The 23,633-nt window shown below is 35.0% G+C and overlaps 1 protein-coding gene across 6 annotated transcripts in view; it reads right to left on the bottom strand.

Annotated features, from left to right (window-relative positions):
* Positions 1-1,348: 1,348 nt before the first annotated feature.
* LOC138307275 (phosphatidylinositol 3,4,5-trisphosphate 5-phosphatase 2-like) overlaps positions 1,349-23,633 on the bottom strand; it is a 63,101-nt gene continuing 40,816 nt past the window's right edge. For 4 of the 6 annotated variants that reach the window (XM_069247927.1, XM_069247926.1, XM_069247928.1 and 1 more), the window contains exons 5-27: positions 20,175-20,349; positions 19,586-19,726; positions 18,170-18,269; positions 17,777-17,854; positions 17,299-17,439; positions 16,739-16,880; positions 16,239-16,436; positions 15,731-15,930; positions 15,243-15,360; positions 14,851-14,947; positions 14,044-14,182; positions 13,691-13,790; positions 13,211-13,302; positions 12,926-13,007; positions 12,362-12,507; positions 11,856-11,913; positions 10,253-10,341; positions 9,131-9,221; positions 8,660-8,756; positions 8,323-8,387; positions 7,505-7,722; positions 3,042-3,209; positions 1,349-2,181 (exon numbers count right to left, since the gene is read on the bottom strand). In XM_069247927.1, the coding sequence (XP_069104028.1) occupies positions 1,963-2,181; positions 3,042-3,209; positions 7,505-7,722; positions 8,323-8,387; positions 8,660-8,756; positions 9,131-9,221; positions 10,253-10,341; positions 11,856-11,913; positions 12,362-12,507; positions 12,926-13,007; positions 13,211-13,302; positions 13,691-13,790; positions 14,044-14,182; positions 14,851-14,947; positions 15,243-15,360; positions 15,731-15,930; positions 16,239-16,436; positions 16,739-16,880; positions 17,299-17,439; positions 17,777-17,854; positions 18,170-18,269; positions 19,586-19,726; positions 20,175-20,349 (2,954 nt within the window). In that variant the 3' untranslated portion in view covers positions 1,349-1,962. The remainder of the gene's footprint in view (positions 2,182-3,041; positions 3,210-7,504; positions 7,723-8,322; positions 8,388-8,659; positions 8,757-9,130; positions 9,222-10,252; positions 10,342-11,855; positions 11,914-12,361; positions 12,508-12,925; positions 13,008-13,210; positions 13,303-13,690; positions 13,791-14,043; positions 14,183-14,850; positions 14,948-15,242; positions 15,361-15,730; positions 15,931-16,238; positions 16,437-16,738; positions 16,881-17,298; positions 17,440-17,776; positions 17,855-18,169; positions 18,270-19,585; positions 19,727-20,174; positions 20,350-23,633) is intronic. The other 2 variants (XR_011205959.1, XR_011205960.1) reach the window with 2 other exon arrangements.

Raw genomic sequence — 23,633 nt, forward strand, 5'->3', positions numbered from 1 at the left:
ACTGTGGTTGACTGTGTGGCTTTGAAGTAGGGCGTCACTCTCTCTGTAGTCTTCAGAGAAAATGTTTGCATGCCTGTGATTGGTTCAGATTTATCCCCTGCGCTGCCTTCAGTTTTATTATGAGATAGTCCAGGGGTGTAGAGATGGTAAGTGACATATAACGAAGTTTGAAGTAAAAAATCATTCAGATAGAGGTTTCCAGCATTAAAATAACAATCTTGGTTCACTGGATTCATCCATTTGGATCTACAAGACAGCATGATATACTAGCACAGGAGAATTATCACATCTTTTTCCACACTGTTTATCCCAGAAAAAATTGAAAGTTAAATAGAGTATTAATTGAGTAAACAGCCTTTATCTATGAGGAATGTATTTAATTGATAATTGTTATTCTCCATGAGCTAGGTTGGAGAAGATAAGAAGCTTTTATACATTATTATCAATGTATAAAAAGAATGAATGGTGTGTGCACAGGCGTCTGCTTCTGGTTTGATAAAAATATAATAACTTACCGCTACTAGTAGGCGTAGGATATTTTATTTTTCCAAAACCAGATGTAGACGCCTGTGGTATGTGTTTGAAGTTTCAAATAATAGATTCATATAGAAGATTAGGCCATTAAACCGATTTTACACATTTTTAGATATCAAACATGAAATGTAAAGTAACAAAAGTGAAGTATTAAAGTAATGTTTCAACATCATTTTTCATGAGAGAAGATGAACATGTTTCTTCACTGATATTTTAAACCAAGAACATATCTACCCTATAAATTGAACACAAATATTAAGGCTGAATTTTTATACTGTGTATATATTTATGTGCACACTGTACATAACATGTTCACCAATAACAAATGCATGTGGTACATACCAATATTATTTAGATAATTTATGAAATTAAGAAATTCTCATGAATGTAACAACACCTCTTAACTTCTATTTGCTATAGCATCAAGTCCAAATTCAAAAAACAGTAAATACATATTTAGTGGATACCTTTTGACTCTTTGTACTTAGTGTAAAATTACAAACCTGTACTAATCATGTTTACCACATAACTGGCCCGTCTAGTGACACAAAGCAATATGTCATCGATATTGTAAAAAAATTCATCAAGTAAAATTAAAGTTTGCCTTTTTTTTGGGGTATCTAGAATAACCGAAAAATCTGCATGAACTGGTACAGAAGATCCATTATAATCCAAATTGTGGAATTATATTGTTGTGTAAATGTTATTTGGCAGGAAAACATGCAAAAATAAGTCGCTGCAAAAATAAGTTGGTTTTCAATATTTTGTCTATGAAATAACTAAATCACAAATAAACTGGAGACCTACCTAATTATGTTTTCAATATTTTGTCTATGAAATAACTAAATCACAAATAAACTGGTGGAGAACCTAATTATGTAATAGAGAGAATAAATCACAAATAAACTGGTGGAGAACCTAATCATGTAATAGAGAGAATAAATCACAAGAACCTAATTATGTAATAGAATAAATCACAAATAAACTGGTGGAGAACCTAATTATGTAATAGAGAGAATCAAATATAAAATAAACTGGTGGAGAACCTAATTATGTAATAGAGAGAATAAATCACAAATAAACTGGTGGAGAACCTAATCATGTAATAGAGAGAATAAATCACAAGAACCTAATTATGTAATAGAATAAATCACAAATAAACTGGTGGAGAACCTAATTATGTAATAGAGAGAATAAATCACAAATAAACTGGTGGAGAACCTAATCATGTAATAGAGAGAATAAATCACAAGAACCTAATTATGTAATAGAATAAATCACAAATAAACTGGTGGAGAACCTAATTATGTAATAGAGAGAATCAAATATAAACTTAATTTAATCATCATGTCTTTTAATCTTAGTGAGAACTCAAAGAAGCAGCCATTTTGTATAAAGTCACATGACTCAAATGAGCATCACATGATGTCACTTCATATCCCGAAGACTGCTGATAATGCGTTTTTGGTGTAAAGGGTTGTCTATTCCTATCTCCAGTAGGTCATCCGAAGTTATGTTGGTTACAAAGTGCATGGTATCAAATCCGTTTTTGATGAATTTCTCGATGTATTCAGGAAGACTTAGTCCTAGAAGCCAGTCAGTTACACTCGCTGGTCGCTTCAGTGTGTCGTACCTCATGGCATGCTCCTGTAAAATAACATGTCAAATTTTATAGTCAATATCATAGTACAATCTATATGGTTAGTAGTACAGTAACCCTTTACACAGAAATGTATTTAAAACACAAGCGAGAGTAAGTGTGAATTAGGACGGCCGCCATGTTTGTTTACACAAAATAGGCTTACGTAATGACAGAGTAACAACGAACAGGAACATGACCAAATCCATTTTTTACTTAAGATATTTATATAACATTGGGAGTGTTGATTGTTATTTATTTACAGTACAAGTTTATAGGCAGTTTAGGTAACTCTAATCGATCGGTAATAATTACCGTACTTTGTTAAAGATCGTGCTATACACAAAGGGTTACGACTACGTGGGTACATATGAGCCTAACTTTTAGGTGCAACTCATTTACCATGCAGTACAAATTATACATGTACGAAAACCGAAAAAATCGTAAAAAAGCCCTTTGCGACTCATACACAGCTGCAACTTATCCAGAAAATATAGTAATGTAAATATACCCATACATATTCTAGTGGTAATCACTTTTTTGTGCAAAAACAAATACAATACACCAGATTCATTGTAATTATCATATTGGTGGCCATTTATGAGGGTCAAAATTTTTGCAATTTGAGGTAAATACAAGAAAATTAAATTTTAATGGTTTAAAATTTTCACTATCTGACATTTAAGGCATATATGAGTAAACCATTTTTCAATATTTTGCAGATCAAATTTTCGCAGTCATAACGATGACCTGTGAAATCGCAAAAATATCATCTCTGCATAAAATCTTTTATCACTGACAAAAGAAAAACCCCTGGAAGGATGATATGATATATTTTGAATCATTGATTTGTCATGGAACAACATACCTGATAGTTTAATGTCAAACTTTTCTTAGGTAGAGGTGGCGGAGGAATATCTGGTGGTTTGGTGTGGGATGTGCCTTCTGACCCTATCAAGGTCGAGCTGGCAGGTAATACTTGTCTGGTCTGGAGGCTCGCCTGTCCCATGTACGGCTGTGTCTTAGACCTGGAATTCTACAAATACACAAGACATAAAGTCTGTGTTTCTGCACATTTATTCTGTTGAAGCATAAATGGTTGTGTCTTGGAATTGGAATAACACAAACACCTAAGACCAGAGCCCGGCACCACAAAACTATACTCAGACAGGGCGAATTCCCCGAACACCAACTCTGGTAAAGACAAAGGGAGGTGTTTATGTAGGGAACCCTTTGAAGTTTAGTTATAGTCTGTTTCAAAATCTAACACCAACTCAGGTAACTTTTCAACCAGGTAATTTTTATACTCATACCTATGATAATATACATAATAAATAATAATAATGCATAATAATGTCACACATTTTTACACAACATCTACAATTAAAAAAATATTCTTCATTAGTAAAAATGCCGAGCCGTTAATTGGCTTACGAGACACGAATGTACTAAAATTATGAACAATATATGTGAATAAAACAACATTATCAGTTAAAGTTATAGTTAAGTTCTCCTCATCGCTAAAAAGATATATTTAGAAAGACTAACTTGTAAAACATCACAATTCATTAAAAAGATAAGTTGATTATCAGAAGACATACTTTCAAAATGTTCACATAAAACAGTTACTCTATCAATTATGTAAGTTGTCCTTTAATCACAATACGCTTTACAGTTAAAAATTAAATGAACATAATGCATCCAATTCTCCTGTAAGATATTGTTCCAGTAAGGTTTATATAACGAATTGCGTTTGTAACTATTATACAGTTCTGTGTACTACAGTTTTGTTAATGTTTAATTTGTATAAAATGTTGTACACTAGTGGAAGAGGGAAAGGGTTGATATAGGCACTGCCTGTTACCCAATTTCATTTTGTATGATTTATATAAAATAAAATATTTTTGATTGAATTGATATGCAAAATAGTTCCTGCCAATTTAAGCAAGGTGCAGCAGCTGTGATGCTGATCATGAGTCGGCTTATGTCATCAAGTCAATGGTTCCGTTCTGGTATCCCAAATAATGTCTGTATATTCTATGTTTAATGTTTAATGTTTCAATGTTCGTAATAAGTTCTGTCTTGATGAAACTTTTTCACAAATATTAAAGATGTAATCCGACCATGCTCTTTTTTTTGATCAGCCCATGAAGAAATTGACGATAGATCATCATCCAAAAACTCTGCATGTATTACTGTCAGTAAAAGGTCATCATCATTATCAATATAGAGATGTGTCATCAGCAAATATTTTTATACAAGATATTACATTATCTGTTAAGTCATTTATAAACAATAGGAAAAGAAAAGACCAAGCACTGAACCTTGCGGTACTCAAGCATTTATCGGTTTTTCATTAGATTACCGGGTAATTGATATTCGTTTATGAATACGAGTTGTTTTCTGTCAGATAAGTAGGCTTCAAACCAATCATACAGTTTACCTTTAATTCCATTATTTTTTTTCAACTTATACATTAAGTTTTAACAGAGACTTCGGTATAATATATATATGATATTATATCTAAGTCTCTGGTTTTAATGCCTTACTCGATCAAAAGCTTATATCACAGAAAATAGATGAAAAAAAGTGATCGATCCTATCAACAAAGGGAGGAAACATCTTCACTTATAAGAGAAATCCCTCCACTAAGTGTTTAAAAGGGTCAGTTTATGATATTTTAGATCATATCTGACATTATTTGTTTCTCCTAAATATTGCCCAATCAGACGAAATCCTCTGAATTAAAGAGGAGGATTCTCATCCTTGAAAACTGAAAAAAACACAGTCAAGTATAGATCAATAATAAACTGTAAATTCAACAATTCTAGTACAGATGTTTTAAAAAAGTGTATATTAATCTAAATCAGAAAACTAAAATAAATCAGAAAGTATAAAAAGTATAAGAAAATGATGAAATTGAATGATCTAGAATAGTATTTCTATTAAATATTTACACTTATAAAGCTTGAAAGTGTACAAATACAAGTCAAGTTGATAATTTAACGTTATATTCAAATATCATGGCAAGTACGATTTTTTCTGAAGTATGCCTCTGTTTTATACACCATTCTGCAGCATCTTGAGAATAACAGTTACTGATTTGCTGATCACCTACCTGGTGAGTTGATTTATCTGAGATTTACCTGAGAACAATTCTGAGATAGACTATAACTCCCTATCAACACACCTTAACCCCTATGAAAACACCCCACCCTACCCAGAGTTGGTGTTCGGGGAAGACCCCTCAGACAGATATTTGACTCAAGTGTATGATTTTACATTAGACATGAGTAAAACAAGAGGCCCAGGGGGCCTGTATCGCTCACCTGGTTTGTAATGCCAAGTAATGTTCTCAATACAGGTTCATTGTTTCTTTTCTGAAGGAATTTTAATATTAACCTCTAAATCCCCTATTGGGCCCCACCCCTCCCGCCCCCAGGGGGTCAGAGCCAAAATTTATACAAGTTCTGTTCCCCTTCCCCCAAGGATGTTTATGGCCAAATTTGGTCACAATCCAAGCAAAACTCTAGGACAAGAAGTGATTTATAGGATTTACCTCTATTTCCCCTATTGGGCCCCACCCGTCCTGCCCTCGGTGGGCCATAGTCAAAATTTATACAAGTTCTGTTCCCCTTCCCCCAAGGATTATTGTGGCCAAATTTGGTTACAATCCATGCCGAACTCTATGACTAGTAGCGATTTAAAGGATTTACCTCTATTTCCCCTATTGGGCCCCGCCCCTCCTGCCCCCAGGGGGTCAGAGCCAAAATTTATACAAGTTCTGTTCCCCCTCCCCCAAGGATGTTTGTGGCCAAATTTGGTTACAATCCATTCAGAACTCTATGACTAGTAGCGATTTAAAGGATTTACCTCTATTACCCCTATTGGGCCCCGCCCCTCCTGCCCCCGGGGGACCAGAGCCAAAATTTATACAAGTTCTGTTCCCCTTCCCCAAAGGATGTTTGTGGCCAAATTTGTTTACATTCCATTCAGAACTCTATGACTAGTAGCGATTTAAAGGATTTACCTCTATTTCCCCTATTGGGCCCCGCCCCTCCTGCCCCTGGGGGATCAGAGCCAAAATTTATACAAGTTCTGTTCCCCTTCCCCCAAGGATGTTTGTGGCCAAATTTGGTTACAATTCATGTAGAGCTCTAGGACAAGTAGAGATTTAAAGGATTTACCTCTATTTCCCCTATTGGGCCCCGCCCCTCCTGCCCCCGGGGGGTCAGAGCCAAAATTTATACAAGGTCTGTTCCCCCTCCCCCAAGGATGTTTGTGGCCAAATTTGGTTACATTCCATTCAAAACTCTATGACTAGTAGCGATTTAAAGGATTTACCTCTATTACCCCTATTGGGCCCCGCCCCTCCTGCCCCCGGGGGACCAGAGCCAAAATTTATACAAGTTCTGTTCCCCTTCCCCCAAGGATGTTTGTGGCCAAATTTGGTTACATTCCATTCAAAACTCTATGACTAGTAGCGATTTAAAGGATTTACCTCTATTACCCCTATTGGGCCCCGCCCCTCCTGCCCCCGGGGGACCAGAGCCAAAATTTATACAAGTTCTGTTCCCCTTCCCCCAAGGATGTTTGTGGCCAAATTTGGTAACATTCCATTCAGAACTCTATGACTAGTAGCGATTTAAAGGATTTACCTCTATTTCCCCTATTGGGCCCCGCCCCTCCTGCCCCCGGGGGACCAGAGTCAAAATTTACACAAGTTCTGTTCCCCTTCCCCCAAGGATGTTTGTGGCTAATTTTGGTTACAATCCATGCAGAACTCTAGGACTAGTAGCGATTTAAAGGATTTACCTCTATTACCCCTATTGGGCCCCGCCCCTCCTGCCCCTGGAGGACCAGAGCCAAAATTTATACAAGTTCTGTTTCCCCTCCCCCAAGGATGTTTGTGGTCAAATTTGGTTACAATCCATGCAGAACTCTAGGACAAGTAGCGATTTATAGGATTTACCTCTATTTCCCCTATTGGGCCCCGCCCCTCCTGCCCCGGGGGGGACAGAGCCAAAATTTATACAAGTTCTGTTCCCCCTCCCCCAAGGATGTTTGTGGCCAAATTTGGTTACAATCCATGCAGAACTCTATGACTAGTAGCGATTTAAAGGAAATGTTGACGGACGGACGGACGGACGGACGGGACGGACGGACGGACGACGGACGCCGCGCCATGACATAAGCTCACCGGCCCTTCGGGCCAGGTGAGCTAAAAAAATTGTCTGAGAAAGTTTTATGGTGCCTGCAGGGGCCTAGTTGACACAACATTCAAGTGAATATCTTGTAAGCATGGCTAAAATCCAAGGGACATAACTGTACCTGACTTTCCTCCGTCATACTACGTGGTAGGAGAGCTGGAGGTCGTTCACCAGGACTCTTCATTCCTTTAGGTAAGTCGTTATCAATCACTTCATACACCGGGAGTTCGGTGTCTAACTGAGGTGGCGGCCCCGATAAACGATGTCGCCTTTCCATTTTGGGCGATTCTGGATGCCACATTTCCGGATCATGATACTCAGTATCTAAAGCGATGAGCTCTGTTTGATAAAGAAGATAAATTAGGAATATTTGAATCTAAATACTGGGAATCTTGTGAATCTAAAATCACTTTGAGACAGTATGATTGGTCAAGCCATCTAGTGAATGTGACGTCATACTTTGGTGGGAGTGAAGGATATTACAAACACTGAACTTATTATATTCATATTACTTAGTTACCTCCCTTGCAGGTAAGTATCAATTGTGCTATCATTATTTTGGGAGCGAAACTGGCATCATTTCCCCTAAAAAGTATGACATTACGATCGCAAGCACATGATGTCACAATCAACAAGCAAATTCGTGGAATTTCCATCCCCCGCTTTCAGGACATATTGTAGGCAAACATTATTGAGGTTAGGTTTAACCTTGGTTGAAACATGCCGTGGCAATCGAACTTGGCCAAGCCCATTTGACCTTGTTTCCAAGTTTGAAGAAAATCGGTTAATATTTATTAGAGTAATTGCAGAAAAAAAATTAAATCAAAGGGCCATAACTCTGCTAATTAAGGTCCGTCGCTGTTTTTTATTGAGGAAAAATACTATTTGTCAGTGGTGGAGCATCTTTAAAGGCTACAGTATCTAAAATTTAACTCGTACCATAGCTCTTCTTTGAATTCTTGCGTCCCACAGCCAGTGGACCCGTTAACACCTGAAGCTGGCCCCTACAATAAATAATCATAATCATCGTTTATAAGCCAGCAAAACATTTCATCGAATGTAAACCCCACAAACAGTTGTCAAACAAAATTACAAATGTATGACATCAAGTCACTTCTTTATCTTGGTAGTTTTTGTTATCTTTGATGATAAATATCAATCATCATTTAGTTGATAGCTAATTCACAACATTTACCTCATTATGAAAATAAATGTTGCTAACAACAATAAAATTTTGCCTTAGGTCACAAATCACTTAAATGTCACAAATACTTACCTTAGATTTCCAGTTACCTCCCCTTGGTGTAAAAGTTCAAACTCAAAGACTTGAGGCATGAGGTCAAATTTCCCTTTCATCTCCACAACACATTCACCTGTAATAAAACCTTACAGTTAATCACTACTACCTTTATTGTCTCAATGGAAGCTTAGAAGTTCCAACATAGAGGTTGAGGATAAATGGTAAGAAGCACATTAGAATATAAAACTATAACCACTTGACCAAACAAACTTGTGGTAAAAGGCCAGGTATCTTAACCACTTGGCCACTGTACGCATGAGGTGGAGGACTAGCTGTAGAATGTTAAATGGCTTAACTAATGAGTTACCATGGCCCAGAAGTCGAATGGTTAGTAGATCAAAACTTTAACACTTGGATAATAAATCTTACAAGATAGTGAAAATGCTTGTTTACTTTTTATGTGGTCCAATAAAATTCTTTGACTGAAATATATTCTCAGTAACCTACCATAAGATTCATTGTCCCCACATTTTGACCTCACAGATATCAGGATGTGTTGTTCCTTGAGAAAATCCTCATCTCCAAACAAAGGCTTCATCTACATAACCAAAAAAGTCATGATTATCATAATACCTACACACTATCTAGACAATATCTACATAACAAAAAAGTCATGATTATCATAATACCTACACATTATCTAGACAATATCTACATAACAAAAAAGTCATGATTATTATAATACCTACACATTATCTAGACAATATCTACATAACAAAAAAGTCATGATTATTATAATACCTACACACTATCTAGACAATATCTACTTAACAAAAAATATATTAATTATTATAATATCTTCACACAATCTAGACAATATCTACATTTAGTACATCACATGATAATTACTAATTATGCCATTGTATAACAGCCATGGTCTATTTTGCGACAGTTCCTTGTCCTTCTTGACTATACCTGACCACGGGAACTATACCAAAGTATATTCCACAAAGAGCAACTATGCGAACATATATATGACGTCATAATGAATGCCATGTGACGTACTAAATCTATTATGGCCCTTTCCCTTGGGAACAGTTCTCCTATAGTGTTGTCTGGCGAGGTATTGTCCCCTCGTCTTCGACACAGGGACTATACCTCGCCACATAACACTATAGGAGAACTGTTCTCGAGGGAAAAGGCTATAATATAATACGTATTTTAGTAAGAAATTTTGATCATTATTATCCTTGTAACACACACTTGGTGCAGGGAGAAGTTCTCTCTAGCCGAGCGGTATATTGTGGCTAGTATTGACTGGGGTAGCATACTGAGTAACAAAATATTGGCTAAGGAATTGTTCCTCATAAAACTTATACCCCAGATACAGAACATCTGATTGAATCAATGAATATCTGAATGTCAATGAGCATGTACTGATAGTTATTAAGAAAAATATCTTTACCCCTGTATATGGAAAGTTAGAAAAAATTCATAAAATCAATTAAATGATGTTAACTAAGGTTAGTTATCAAATGATTAACTTTACAGTAAATGACCTCAGTTATTAATAAATGACTGGTGAATTAGATTCTAACACAACTGATCGATTGTCTGTGATGTACATACAGTAGGTATCTCCTGTTTCCCCCAGAACGGACAGGTGTATCCCTGAGCACAGTCTTTAAATCGACTGTTAGGTTTACTCGTTACAACTTCTGCAAATAAAAAATAAAAAAAATTAAAAAGGGCAGCCAAAAAAGAAGCATTCTCACCATGACATAAACATGGTTGCTTCCACTACATGTCAATATTGATGATGTTATTGACAATGTGTGCAGTTATACAGTCATGCCCTAGGGGTTGACAAAGAAATCTCTTACTGCTTAAACTGTTGACAAATCAGTGAATGATGGGAGAATATTTTCCCTCTGTCCCATGGGTGGTCTTTATAGACAGGTTTCACTTTATATGGCATTGTGCATATCTTTAGACAAGGACATAGTCATTCAGATCCCCCGCCAATGGAGATATCAAAGCTGAAGTAAGTTTGATTGTAGAGACTTATGTGTATGAAAAAAAAACAGGAAAAAGGAAGTTGAGCTAAAGAAAGATGGAGTATAATTCAAGTAGAGTGGGGCTGCAATTGTTGAATCAGGTATACAGCCTTGACATTAATTTATATTAGACTATATACACAAAGATGGGTGGAGTTTTGCAAAGTAACATTTACCATTTACCATGATATTTTCAGCAATGTTTCCATGGTAACGGAAAAAGTGCAAAAAATGAAAATAGCAAAAGGTACTACTAGACCATAAAAAGAAAGTGTCTATGAAGTTTCGTGGAAATATCTCTGCTGGTTTTAGAGTTATGCTCTCCGGAAATGAACCTACTACAAAAATATGATATTTTCAGCAATGTTTCTATGGTTACAGAAAAAAGCACAAAAAGTGAAAACCTAAAAATAGCAAAAGGCACTACTAGACCATAAGAACAATGTGTCTATGAAGTTTCATGGAAATATCTCTGCTGGTTTTAGAGTTGTGCTCCGGAAACGATTCTTACACAAAAATCTGCCATTTTCAGCAATGTTTCCATGGTTACAGAAAAAAGTACAAAAAGTGAAAACTTTAAAATAGCAAAAGGCACAACTAGACCATAAGACAAATGTGTCTATGAAGTTTCGTGGAAATATCTCTTCTGGTTTTAGAGTTATGCTCCGGAAACGAACCTGGTACAAAAATGTCCCCGGGGGGTCAGAGCCAAAATTTATACAAGTTCTGTTCCCCTCCCCCCAAGGATGTTTCTGGCCAAATTTGGTTAAAATCCATGCAGAACTCTATGACAAGTAGCGATTTAAAGGAAATGTTGACGGACAGACGGACGACGGACGGACGGACGGACGGACGGACGGACGGACGGACGCCGCGCCATGACATAAGCTCACCGGCCCTTCGGGCCAGGTGAGCTAATAACCATGTTTGAAATAAAAAGATTTGTTAATACCTGCATTAAAAAATACTCTTCTTGAATTCGTTTTATTTTCCCTTGTACCTTTTCAGCATATAAATCTATATATTATTATACAATTATATTAGCACCTTTTTAATTAAGTTTTGAACAAATAGAAATATTCTTTAAATGGTATTTGGCCCTTTTCAAATAAGCTTTTAAATTAGAAACAATCTCTAAATGGTATGTTGGTATCTTACAGACTTGAACCACGTACCTGGTAGACAGGTGGACTGGAATTCTAACTGGAATGTTTGTCTGCAGTAGGTAATTAGCTGTAAATAGTAACACAATAAAGTGGAATATAAACTTAGACTTTACTGAAATCAGTGAATTCTCAACACCAGTGAAATTCATATCATATCATTTATACTTCTTCCATAATAATTTCAATGTAAGACTAAGCTAAACTGGCGCTGGTGAGAAAAACTATAACTTTCACATGTTAGTTACGACTTTTTTGGTAAAAAGATGTTGTCTGATTTAGATTTTTCCACATATTAGTCACACTGGAATATAGGCCACACTCCCGATTTTCAGCGAAAATACAGATATCAAAATTCATCAATGAATGTAAGAACATTAGTATCATATTGAAGATAGGAGATCAGTGAACTGTGAAATTTATCTTTCACAAATATATATCCTGTACAGGCAAAAATAAAGTCGCAAATTTAAAACATATATATATAGTAATAATTAGTATGTGAAGCCTAAGTTCACCTCGGCCTCAATCTGTTGGAACACGATCTTGGTAGGGGATTCTTCCGCCAGGGAGTCACGATTCATCACAAAGTCAGAGGCAATGCCAGTGTTAAACGAGGCAAACACTGGACGATGGTCACTGCCTAGGACACTGTCTGCACAACCTGAAAAAGAAACAGGATTGTAGATTAAGTTCCTAACAAAATGTGCAAGTGCTGATTCAGTTCTATCTGAACTTAGGTAAGAGATTTAGACAAGAGATAGGAGTGAAGGGGATGTAGAGAAGTAGAGGAGATAGCAGGAAATGATAACATGCATCTTTTAATCACTTTTACATCAATTTTTTTCCATATATTACTTAACTAACCCGGCGAGAAAAACTTGATGTAATCATGCAAAAACATAGCCAGATTTTGGTTTTCGTCCATGGATAAGTTGCACTTGTGTATAAGTCACACTACCGATTTTCAGTGAAAAAAGTCGCGACTTATACTCTGGAAAATACGTTAGTAACAGAACAGTGGGGAGAGTAATATGGATAAAGAAGTATCAATTCACTTATGTTTATAAACTGATGCATACCATAAGCGAGGTTCTTTACATACGTCCCGGGGTAGGATCTCCACAACACGCGATCACACCAGGACGGGGTGTTAATCCGTACCTATAAATAAACATGATGATATATCATCAAACCCCAGTCACACCAACCAGTACTTCGTAAGACTTTTGTTACATTATCAATATTGTTAGGTTATTGATATATTTGTTTCATTGTTTCATTACCAAAATGTGAATTCATGTTCGGTTACTGAATATATTTGTTTCATTCACAAAATGTGAATCCGTTTTCGTTTACTGACTTACCCCAGTCTTTTTTACTTTCTTCCAGTCGTAGCTCCACTTTCTCTCACTCCTTGGAAGTCTGTAGGTTGGTTTGAAGGAAATCTCAGCCTCCTCTAAAATTATAGAAGTTTCTTGTTTTTTATCAAAACTATTTTTCTTAAAATACCAATCTGGTGAAAATTTAAAAGGAATTTCTCTGTTGTACGTTAATATTTTGTAGTTTAATTCATTTCATTTTCACACCATTTTATGTCCAAGTAACTTGTTAGGTTTAGGGTTGTGCTGAGTTTAGGAAAAATCACAAATCTTAGTCAGTACCTGGAAATTACCCACCATGGTTTTCGAACATGTAACTTGGTGAAGGATTGCTAGTGGCAATATGTCAAAACACTTAAGGTTTTTCTCTGGATACTGTGGTTTTACTTCAAACTAAAACCTAGCATGTTCTTAATAACCCTGGCTGTTAAAAGGATGTTACATAAATCAAGACTAAAGACTTACGGAAGCCATTGAATCCCTTGTGTTCCTTCTGTGATCTACGTAGCTGGTCTTTGGCCAGTAAACTCTTTAGGTCATTTTCCTCTACTTTCCGCAATAGGACCTGGCAAGATGAATTTCAGGGTAAAATATTGATTCTATAATTACAAGTACATCTGGGTGAACTTCTATCTAACAGTATTTCTCACAGTGTATTTTTTTCTTACTGTTTTGTTAAAACATTATTCAAAAGAGTTATGATCTCGATTCCATTTTAGGTGGGTTAAAGTACATGTAACAAATCCATCGACAATGCAGGATGAAAACATGAAGTTTCTATACAGTTCCTTGTGTATAATTGTTTGGTTTGTAATTACCTGTACATCCTCCTCCACGCGGTAATTCAGATCCCCGAGCCAGAACAGGTGATGGAACTGGTTTGTGATGTCTGTCAGTCCGAGGTGTTTCTGGCCGAGAGACAAACCTTTGATAATGTCCTTAAAATTCTGGTTACGCCTGCAACATAAGCATGTATTTAGTTTCTGGCAGATTTCACAGCAATTTTATTTCCTGATTCACAATCAAAACACCATGTTTTACATGCAGATGATTTTTTTGTTGTGATTAATTTTCATAGATTTTAATCGCCGATGTAAGATGAAATTTAATCGCATGCGAAAATAAAATGTTTTACAGTCTACATATATGTAATAATGAAGACTGCATATTTTTCATTAGTTTAACCCTCTATTTACAGCCAGGGTCATGCCAGGTTATTTGGTGGAGGAAAGCCCGAGTACCCGGAGAAAAACCACCGACCAGCGGTTAGTACCTGACAATTGCCCGATATGGGATTCAAACCCAAATCCCAGAGGTGGAGGGCCTGTTGTAATATGTCATGACATCTTAACCACTAGGCCGCCGCGGCCCAAAACGAAGGCTATATAGCTGTATGACATTCTCATATGGATTAGCACTAAATCTGATTACGCATCAAGTTTTAACAGAATCATTTCTCAAAACTGAAAATCAAATTTAACAATAGGTCTTTTCAATAGTTCAATTATTCTGGACCCAGCAGAAGTTGTTTTCACTGAAATACTGTTCTTCAGATCAAATAATTTTGGCACCACTTATGACACGTGACTATGACCCTAACACTTGACCTTAACCCTGTGACTTACCTGGTGTTGCGTTCATCTCCTGATGTCAGGTGAGTATTGACAAAACAAAACGACGTTCCTCTGAAGTAAAATGAGATCCCCACACCACCTTTGTTTCCTGAACAATACAGATCATTTTATAGCAGTTTAGAATTGTAGTTAAAATCAATCTATGATGAAAGGGACTATTTGGCGTTCATTAAAAATCAAATGGAGTTAAAAGAATATGCAATGCTTATTTGTCTTTTCGTTGAAAATCAGTTGAGTTAGAAGGTGCTTCTTAAGAAGGGAAAGGTGAATTTCTTTTCCTGTTTTTATTTGGCTATTAATGTAAACAACTAAAGTGGTTGTGAAATGAGAAAATGCTTCTTTAATATATATATATATATGAAGAAAGAAGTGAATTTCTTTACCTAGAGCATTTGCGATCCCAGTCCTTACAGTTGACCTTTGAACTCTGTTAATGTTGTGCATCAGTTCTTTCTTTAACAGTATAACAAGTCGTATACCCCATAACGTACATACTTCTACCTGGTCAGGAAAATAAACAACTTTTTATTACAGAATTTTTTTTTAGTTTAAAGCATGTTTTATTTTCAGATTTTTCCAATTAACTGGTAAACAATAAGGCTTCGCTCAACATCAATATAAATTGTTTTATAATTTTCATGTCTGTTTTTAAAATGGTTAAAACGTTGACAGGAATGGATTATTCTTATATCTTGCAAGTTTTCGTTTTCAAATTAACATAACTCGTATTTGAAATGGAATAAATTTGTGCTAATTCATTATAATTGTGACCAGCAGAGATAATTCTTGATCTCAATGTGACCAGGGGAGGTAATTCCTGATCTCACTGTGACCGGGGGAGATAATTCCAAATTTCAATAAAGATTCTCACCACTTCTACTTCCACCATGAAGTTATTTTTGATGTTTTTCTTGAGGAAGTTGACCCAGTCTTTCTCTGTTTGAGCACTCTCCTGTGTACCGATCACATACAGGTCATGTGGGATCATATCCAATACCTGTGAATCGTTAGCTTTACTGCAGCCCTTACAGCGAAGCCATGGGGCGATGGAACTTAGGGGCTGGCTGTCACCTGTTAGGGTAGAGATTATTAGCACGATACAAATGTAGTTGCAATGTACAACTCTTCTCTGATTTCTTAAAAATCTATTTTTTTTCCTTGTATAACTTATATGAACAATTTTGACTTAAGTCAGTTTTTTCTTAAGTTTTGTTTCGAGAAATCTGGGCCAGATAGTATTTATTTTGTCATAATTACAAAATCATTGTCTTTTTTAAACTTGACAACAAAGAAGCATTTTTGTATGAAAATTAGAATGTTAATAAAGATCCAGAAACATTTTGTTTTTAGATCAGATATGTCAGAAGAGTAAAATTTACCCATGTTCCATGTTCCTATAAAGATTGAGATCTGGTCCACGTCGACATCCTTGGAATGCATGTTTTTCATGTGTAAAATATGATGACAGAAGTTCTCGCGGACCAGGGCACTGTTGAAGATGTAAGTCATTTTCTTCTTTGTGTCGTAAATAAGGTCCAAACGACAGTTGTCTGACGAACTCTTCACTAACTGTACAACTGTTTAAAAGTATTCAAATCAGCAGATAAAACACAAATTCAATAACATTTCAGTAATTTTAATCAGATTTTGGAAATATCTAAAATCAGCTGGTATATGGTACATGTAATATCTTTAAAATTCATAACTAAAATTTTCGTCTTGTAAATTGAATATTTGACTTGGCAGTTTTTGACAGCTTTTCTGTACATTCTTATGCCGTAATTACTGTAATTTAAAGTCCGAAGGTGTTTTGATAGAAACAATTTGACATGGACTCAATAAATCGCCATGGACTCTATAAATTGCCACAATAACTTACTCCTGTCATGTGTAATAAGACTGCTGGAGTCGAGGATATCTTTGGAAGGTTTGACGGCGAACATTTTGCCCGCTGGAATGTCAATTGTTAGCGTCATCTTGGTGGTTATTTTGTCTGTCTGCTTGTAAGTAGGAGTTTTCACCTGTTAAAATATAAATTATTGCCCATTTTAATTAAGTACAATAAATACTATACACGGGTGCGCACTAAACGCGCAAAAATACAGTATTCAATATGAAAAAAAACCCATACAAATTCCTGAAATATCTTCAGTCTACATTTTCCTAACATTTCTAAGAAATGTTATGGAATTATATTGCTTTCAGTATGCCAAGTCAAGCTTAGTATTACAAATAAAATTGTCCACTGTTTAAAAAAAAAAAAAAAAAATCCTTTTCCTTCAAAATTTTGTTCAAATAAAATCCTGATTGTGAATTTGTAAAACTTTACTTGAAACAACTCAATATCATTATGATATGTCTTCAATATGTTGTTGTCTATTTTATTTTGAACATTCTTGAAAATCTTGATAAATGAGGTGAGATTTCAGCTGATCTTACCTCAAACTCTATCCTTGGAATGACTGGTTTACCGATAGACGATAAGAAAGGTGTGAGATCATCTGGTACCCCTTTGTCTTCTGATTCTGTCTCCACGTAATCATAATGGGAGACAGCGTAGTACCGCACAGTGTCATGGACCTGTAGTACAACATGGATTATTTAAAGTAATAACTTTTCAAAGTGATTTACTGTTTGAACTTTTCCCCATGGGTTTATGTTCGTGAATCATATTTGAAATTTGGCAGGTTCTGTTATGTAAAACTATAAATTTGATAAACTTTGAAAGATATAAATTTTTGTGAATACAGCTGAAGATAAACGACAGGCCAAGGAGTAAGAAGATTGGTTTCAGTCACAGCTAAGTTTTACCAATTTATTTCTATTTTTTATATCTATCTAACCTTGAATATGAGATTTGGCTGTTGATAAATCATCGTAATTTTGTTTTTAATTTGATCTTAGTTTTCTCCCTTACCTTGCTCTCTAATGTCATGACATCAGACAGACAGTTGGTCATGAGTTCCAACATTGCGGGTATACCAGAACCATGTACCTTAAATCAGACGTTAAACTTTTATAAATGAGCATTATGTGCCAGTGTTTTATCAGCACTTGTGATATTACCGTATAGCAAGGTAAAAATATTTTTCCCAATATTAGCTTAACATGAAAAATTAAATATTAGTGGGGTTTTTTTCCAGGAATTTTAGCAAAAAAAAAAAGAAACTAAATTTTATTGGTTTTAATTTTCTCAAGCAATTGCAGCTAAAAATGAAATATCAAATTTTAGCGGTTTAAAATTTTGCAAAAATTGTGAAATTCAATTGCACATCAAAATAAGTTGTTTTATAATTACAATATGACTTACCTTATCTCTATCCGACATCTGTTGCATCCCAGTACACACATTAGGAATGTCCAGTAAATCATCTATGATGGCCATCTTCTTCATAAAACTTTCTAATTCTCTAAAAAAAAGATTCAAATTTACAAATTGAATATTCTTCTTCATATTAAACAGAAGATTGATTTCATAACTCATCTTGGCCTTGTTTTCTCATGCATTATCAGTAATTATCTATCATTGTGCAATATAGTAAAATGTTGATTCAAATTATTGTTTCACAAAAGGATCATATATACATGATTTTTTAATTTGGTTTTCTTTTTATCAATATCCAACCAACAGTAAGGTCTTCAAAGAACATTCTTCCATGTTAACAGTGTTTGCGTGCGTATTGGTTTCAGTCACAGCTAAGTTTTACCAATTTATTTCTATTTTTTATATCTATCTAACCTTGAATATGAGATTTGGCTGTTGATAAATCATCGTAATTTTGTTTTTAATTTGATCTTAGTTTTCTCCCTTACCTTGCTCTCTAATGTCATGACATCAGACAGACAGTTGGTCATGAGTTCCAACATTGCGGGTATACCAGAACCATGTACCTTAAATCAGACGTTAAACTTTTATAAATGAGCATTATGTGCCAGTGTTTTATCAGCACTTGTGATATTACCGTATAGCAAGGTAAAAATATTTTTCCCAATATTAGCTTAACATGAAAAAAGTAAATATTAGTGGGTTTTTTTTTTTTTTTTCTCAGGAATTTTAGCAAAAAAAAAAAAGAAACTAAATTTTATTGGTTTTAATTTTCTCAACCAATTGCAGCTAAAAATGAAATATCAAATTTTAGTGGTTTAAAATTTTGCAAAAATTGTGAAATTCAATTGCACATCAAAATAAGTTGTTTTATAATTACAATATGACTTACCTTATCTCTATCCGACATCTGTTGCATCCCAGTACACACATTAGGAATGTCCAGTAAATCATCTATGATGGCCATCTTCTTCATGAAACTTTCTAATTCTCTAAAAAAAAGATTCAAATTTACAAATTGAAAATTCTTCTTCATATTAAACAGAAGACTGATTTCATAACTCATCTTGGCCTTGTTTTCTCATGCATTATCAGTAATTATCTATCATTGTGCAATATAGTAAAATGTTGATTCAAATTATTGTTTCACAAAAGGTTTATATACATGATTTTTAATTTGGTTTTCTTTTTATCAATATCCAACCAACAGTAAGGTCTTCAAAGAACATTCTTCCATGTTAACAGTGATTGCGTATGGTGACTATGCATGTTTTAGGAGACAAAGGTTCGTGCTGTGTTGAATTCAATGGTTGTGTGTTTTTTTTTATTACTACAAAGAAGTTTATCAAAGATTTCTTTAAGACAGCATCAGTTCATATTGATAAAATATTAGTATCCTACCGCTTTAGACCCCTGGCAGCGCCCTCTATTATGCTTTGGTATTCTGGCAGGATTGTTTCCCCAGCCTGACTGGCGGTGACATCAGAGTCTAAACCTTTGTCTATATATGTCTTCAGGACATCTTTAAAATCTGTATCACAGCTAAAAAAAAAATTGTCATCCATGAATCAAGTTTTCAAAGTAAGAATCAAAGCTACAGAAAATATCATCATACAAATATCAAGTTTATGTTTGGAGTTTTCTAGGCAGAATTAAAATAAAGTATTACATGACAACTTCATTCTAAAATCCGTAAAAAATAAATTTTATAAAAAAAATTCAATTCAAGTCAATTTACAATTGAGCAGAATGCTGTAAGCCCAAATGGAGTACTCTGCATATCTGTAAGTTATCTGCCCTTGCGGGTAGGTATTGATTGTGACATCATGTGATTGCCATCGTAACATCATACTTTTCTGAGAAAACGACTTGAATAACGCTCACGAAAAAAATGATGTAACAATCAATACCTACCTGAAAGGGAGCTAACTCTGTAATAGGCAGAATAAATATGATAACCTCATATAGATTTTACAGTATATATACGCACTCGGTCATTTTAGAGAAGTTTCTCAGTAGTTCTGTCTGTAGCCTATGTGTTGGTCCATTGACCTTGATATTACCGGCGTCGCCCCCTAGGGAAATGTTGACGTAGGATGGCAGCTTCACTTGGTGTTGTTGTTGGTGATGCTGCATATTACCCATATCCTCAAAGTCATCCTCATCTACAAACAGTAATTAAATATTCACCCATATCCTCAAAAGTCATCCTCATTATCTACAACAGTAATTAAATATTCACCCAAGTCATCATCTCAACAGTAATTAAATATCACCATATCTCAAAGTCATCCAATCTCATCTACAACAGTAATTAAATATTCACCATCATATCCTCAAAGTCATCCTCATCTACAACAGTAATAATTAAATAATCACCCATATCCTCAAAGTCATCCTCATCTACAACAGTAATTAAATATCACCCATATCCTCAAAGTCATCCTCATCTACAACAGTAATTAAATATTCACCCATATCCTCAAAGTATCCTCATCTACAACAGTATTAAATCACCCATATCCTAAAGTCATCCTCATCTACAACAGTAATTAAATATCACCCAATCCTCAAAGTATCTCATCTAAAACAGTAATAAATCACCATATCCTCAAAGTCATCCTCATCTACAACAGTAATTAAATAATCACCCATATCCTCAAAGTCATCCTCATCTACAACAGTAATTAAATAATTCACCCATATCCTCAAAGTCATCCTCATCTACAACAGTAATTAAATAATCACCCATATCCTCAAAGTCATCCTCATCTACAACAGTAATTAAATATTCACCCATATCCTCAAAGTCATCCTCATCTACAACAGTAATTAAATATTCACCCATATCCTCAAAGTCATCCTCATCTACAACAGTAATTAAATATTCACCCATATCCTCAAAGTCATCCTCATCTACAACAGTAATTAAATATTCACCCATATCCTCAAAGTCATCCTCATCTACAACAGTAATTAAATATTCACCCATATCCTTAAAGTCATCCTCATCTACAACAGTAATTAAATAATCACCCATATCCTCAAAGTCATCCTCATCTACAACAGTAATTACATATTCACCCATATCCTCAAAGTCATCCTCATCTAAAACAGTAATTAAATATTCACCCATATCCTTAAAGTCATCCTCATCTACAACAGTAATTAAATAATCACCCATATCCTCAAAGTCATCCTCATCTACAACAGTAATTAAATATTCACCCATATCCTCAAAGTCATCCTCATCTACAACAGTAATTAAATATTCACCCATATCCTCAAAGTCATCCTCATCTACAACAGTAATTAAATATTCACCCATATCCTCAAAGTCATCCTCATCTACAACAGTAATTAAATATTCACCCATATCCTCAAAGTCATCCTCATCTACAACAGTAATTAAATATTCACCCATATCCTAAAGTCATCCTCATCTACAACAGTAATTAAATCACTCATCTACCATATCCTCAAAGTCATCCTCATCTACAACAGTAATTAAATATTCACCCATATCCTCAAAGTCATCCTCATCTACAACAGTAATTAAATATTCACCCATATCCTCAAAGTCATCCTCATCTACAACATAACAACAGTCACCCATATCCTCAAAGTCATCCTCATCTACAACAGTAATTAAATATTCACCCATATCCTCAAAGTCATCCTCATCTACAACAAAGTCACCCATATCCTCAAAGTCATCCTCATCTACAACAGTAATTAAATATTCACCCCCATATATCCTCAAAGTCATCCTCATCTACAACAGTAATTAAATATTCACCCATATCCTCAAAGTCATCCTCATCTACAACAACAGTCACCCATATCCTCAAAGTCATCCTCATCTACAACAGTAATTAAATATTCACCCATATCCTCAAAGTCATCCTCATCTACAACATACAACAGTCACCCATATCCTCAAAGTCATCCTCATCTACAACAGTAATTAAATATTCACCCATATCCTCAAAGTCATCCTCATCTACAACAGTAACAATAATCACCCATATCCTCAAAGTCATCCTCATCTACAACAGTAATTAAATAATCACCCATATCCTCAAAGTCATCCTCATCTACAACAGTAATTAAATATCACCCATATCCTCAAAGTCATCCCATCTACAACATAAAGTCACCCATATCCTCAAAGTCATCCTCATCTACAACAGTAATTAAATAATTCACCCATATCCTCAAAGTCATCCTCATCTAAAACAGTAATTAAATATTCACCCATATCCTCAAAGTCATCCTCATCTACAACAGTAATTAAATAATCACCCATATCCTCAAAGTCATCCTCATCTAAAACAGTAATTAAATATTCACCCATATCCTCAAAGTCATCCTCATCTACAACAGTAATTAAATAATCACCCATATCCTCAAAGTCATCCTCATCTACAACAGTAATTAAATAATCACCCATATCCTCAAAGTCATCCTCATCTACAACAGTAATTAAATATTCACCCATATCCTCAAAGTCATCCTCATCTACAACAGTAATTAAATAATCACCCATATCCTCAAAGTCATCCTCATCTACAACAGTAATTAAATATTCACCCATATCCTCAAAGTCATCCTCATCTACAACAGTAATTAAATAATCACCCATATCCTCAAAGTCATCCTCATCTACAACAGTAATTAAATATTCACCCATATCCTCAAAGTCATCCTCATCTACAACAGTAATTAAATAATCACCCATATCCTCAAAGTCATCCTCATCTACAACAGTAATTAAATATTCACCCATATCCTCAAAGTCATCCTCATCTACAACAGTAATTAAATATAATCACCCATATCCTCAAAGTCATCCTCATCTACAACAGTAATTAAATATTCACCCATATCCTCAAAGTTATCCTCATCTAAAACAGTAATTAAATATTCACCCATATCCTCAAAGTCATCCTCATCTACAACAGTAATTAAATAATCACCCATATCCTCAAAGTCATCCTCATCTACAACAGTAATTAAATATTCACCCATATCCTCAAAGTCATCCTCATCTAAAACAGTAATTAAATATTCACCCATATCCTCAAAGTTCATCCTCATCTACAACAGTAATTAAATAATCACCCATATCCTCAAAGTCATCCTCATCTACAACAGTAATTAAATATTCACCCATATCCTCAAAGTCATCCTCATCTACAACAGTAATTAAATAATCACCCATATCCTCAAAGTCATCCTCATCTACACTCGTCGCGTTGTAATTAAATAATCACCCATATCCTCAAAGTCATCCTCATCTACAACAGTAATTAAATATTCACCCATATCCTCAAAGTCATCCTCATCTACAACAGTAATTAAATAATCACCCATATCCTCAAAGTCATCCTCATCTACAACAGTAATTAAATATTCACCCATATCCTCAAAGTCATCCTCATCTACA

The sequence above is a fragment of the Argopecten irradians genome, chromosome 14, assembly GCF_041381155.1.
Source record: "Argopecten irradians isolate NY chromosome 14, Ai_NY, whole genome shotgun sequence".
Taxonomy (NCBI): domain Eukaryota; kingdom Metazoa; phylum Mollusca; class Bivalvia; order Pectinida; family Pectinidae; genus Argopecten; species Argopecten irradians.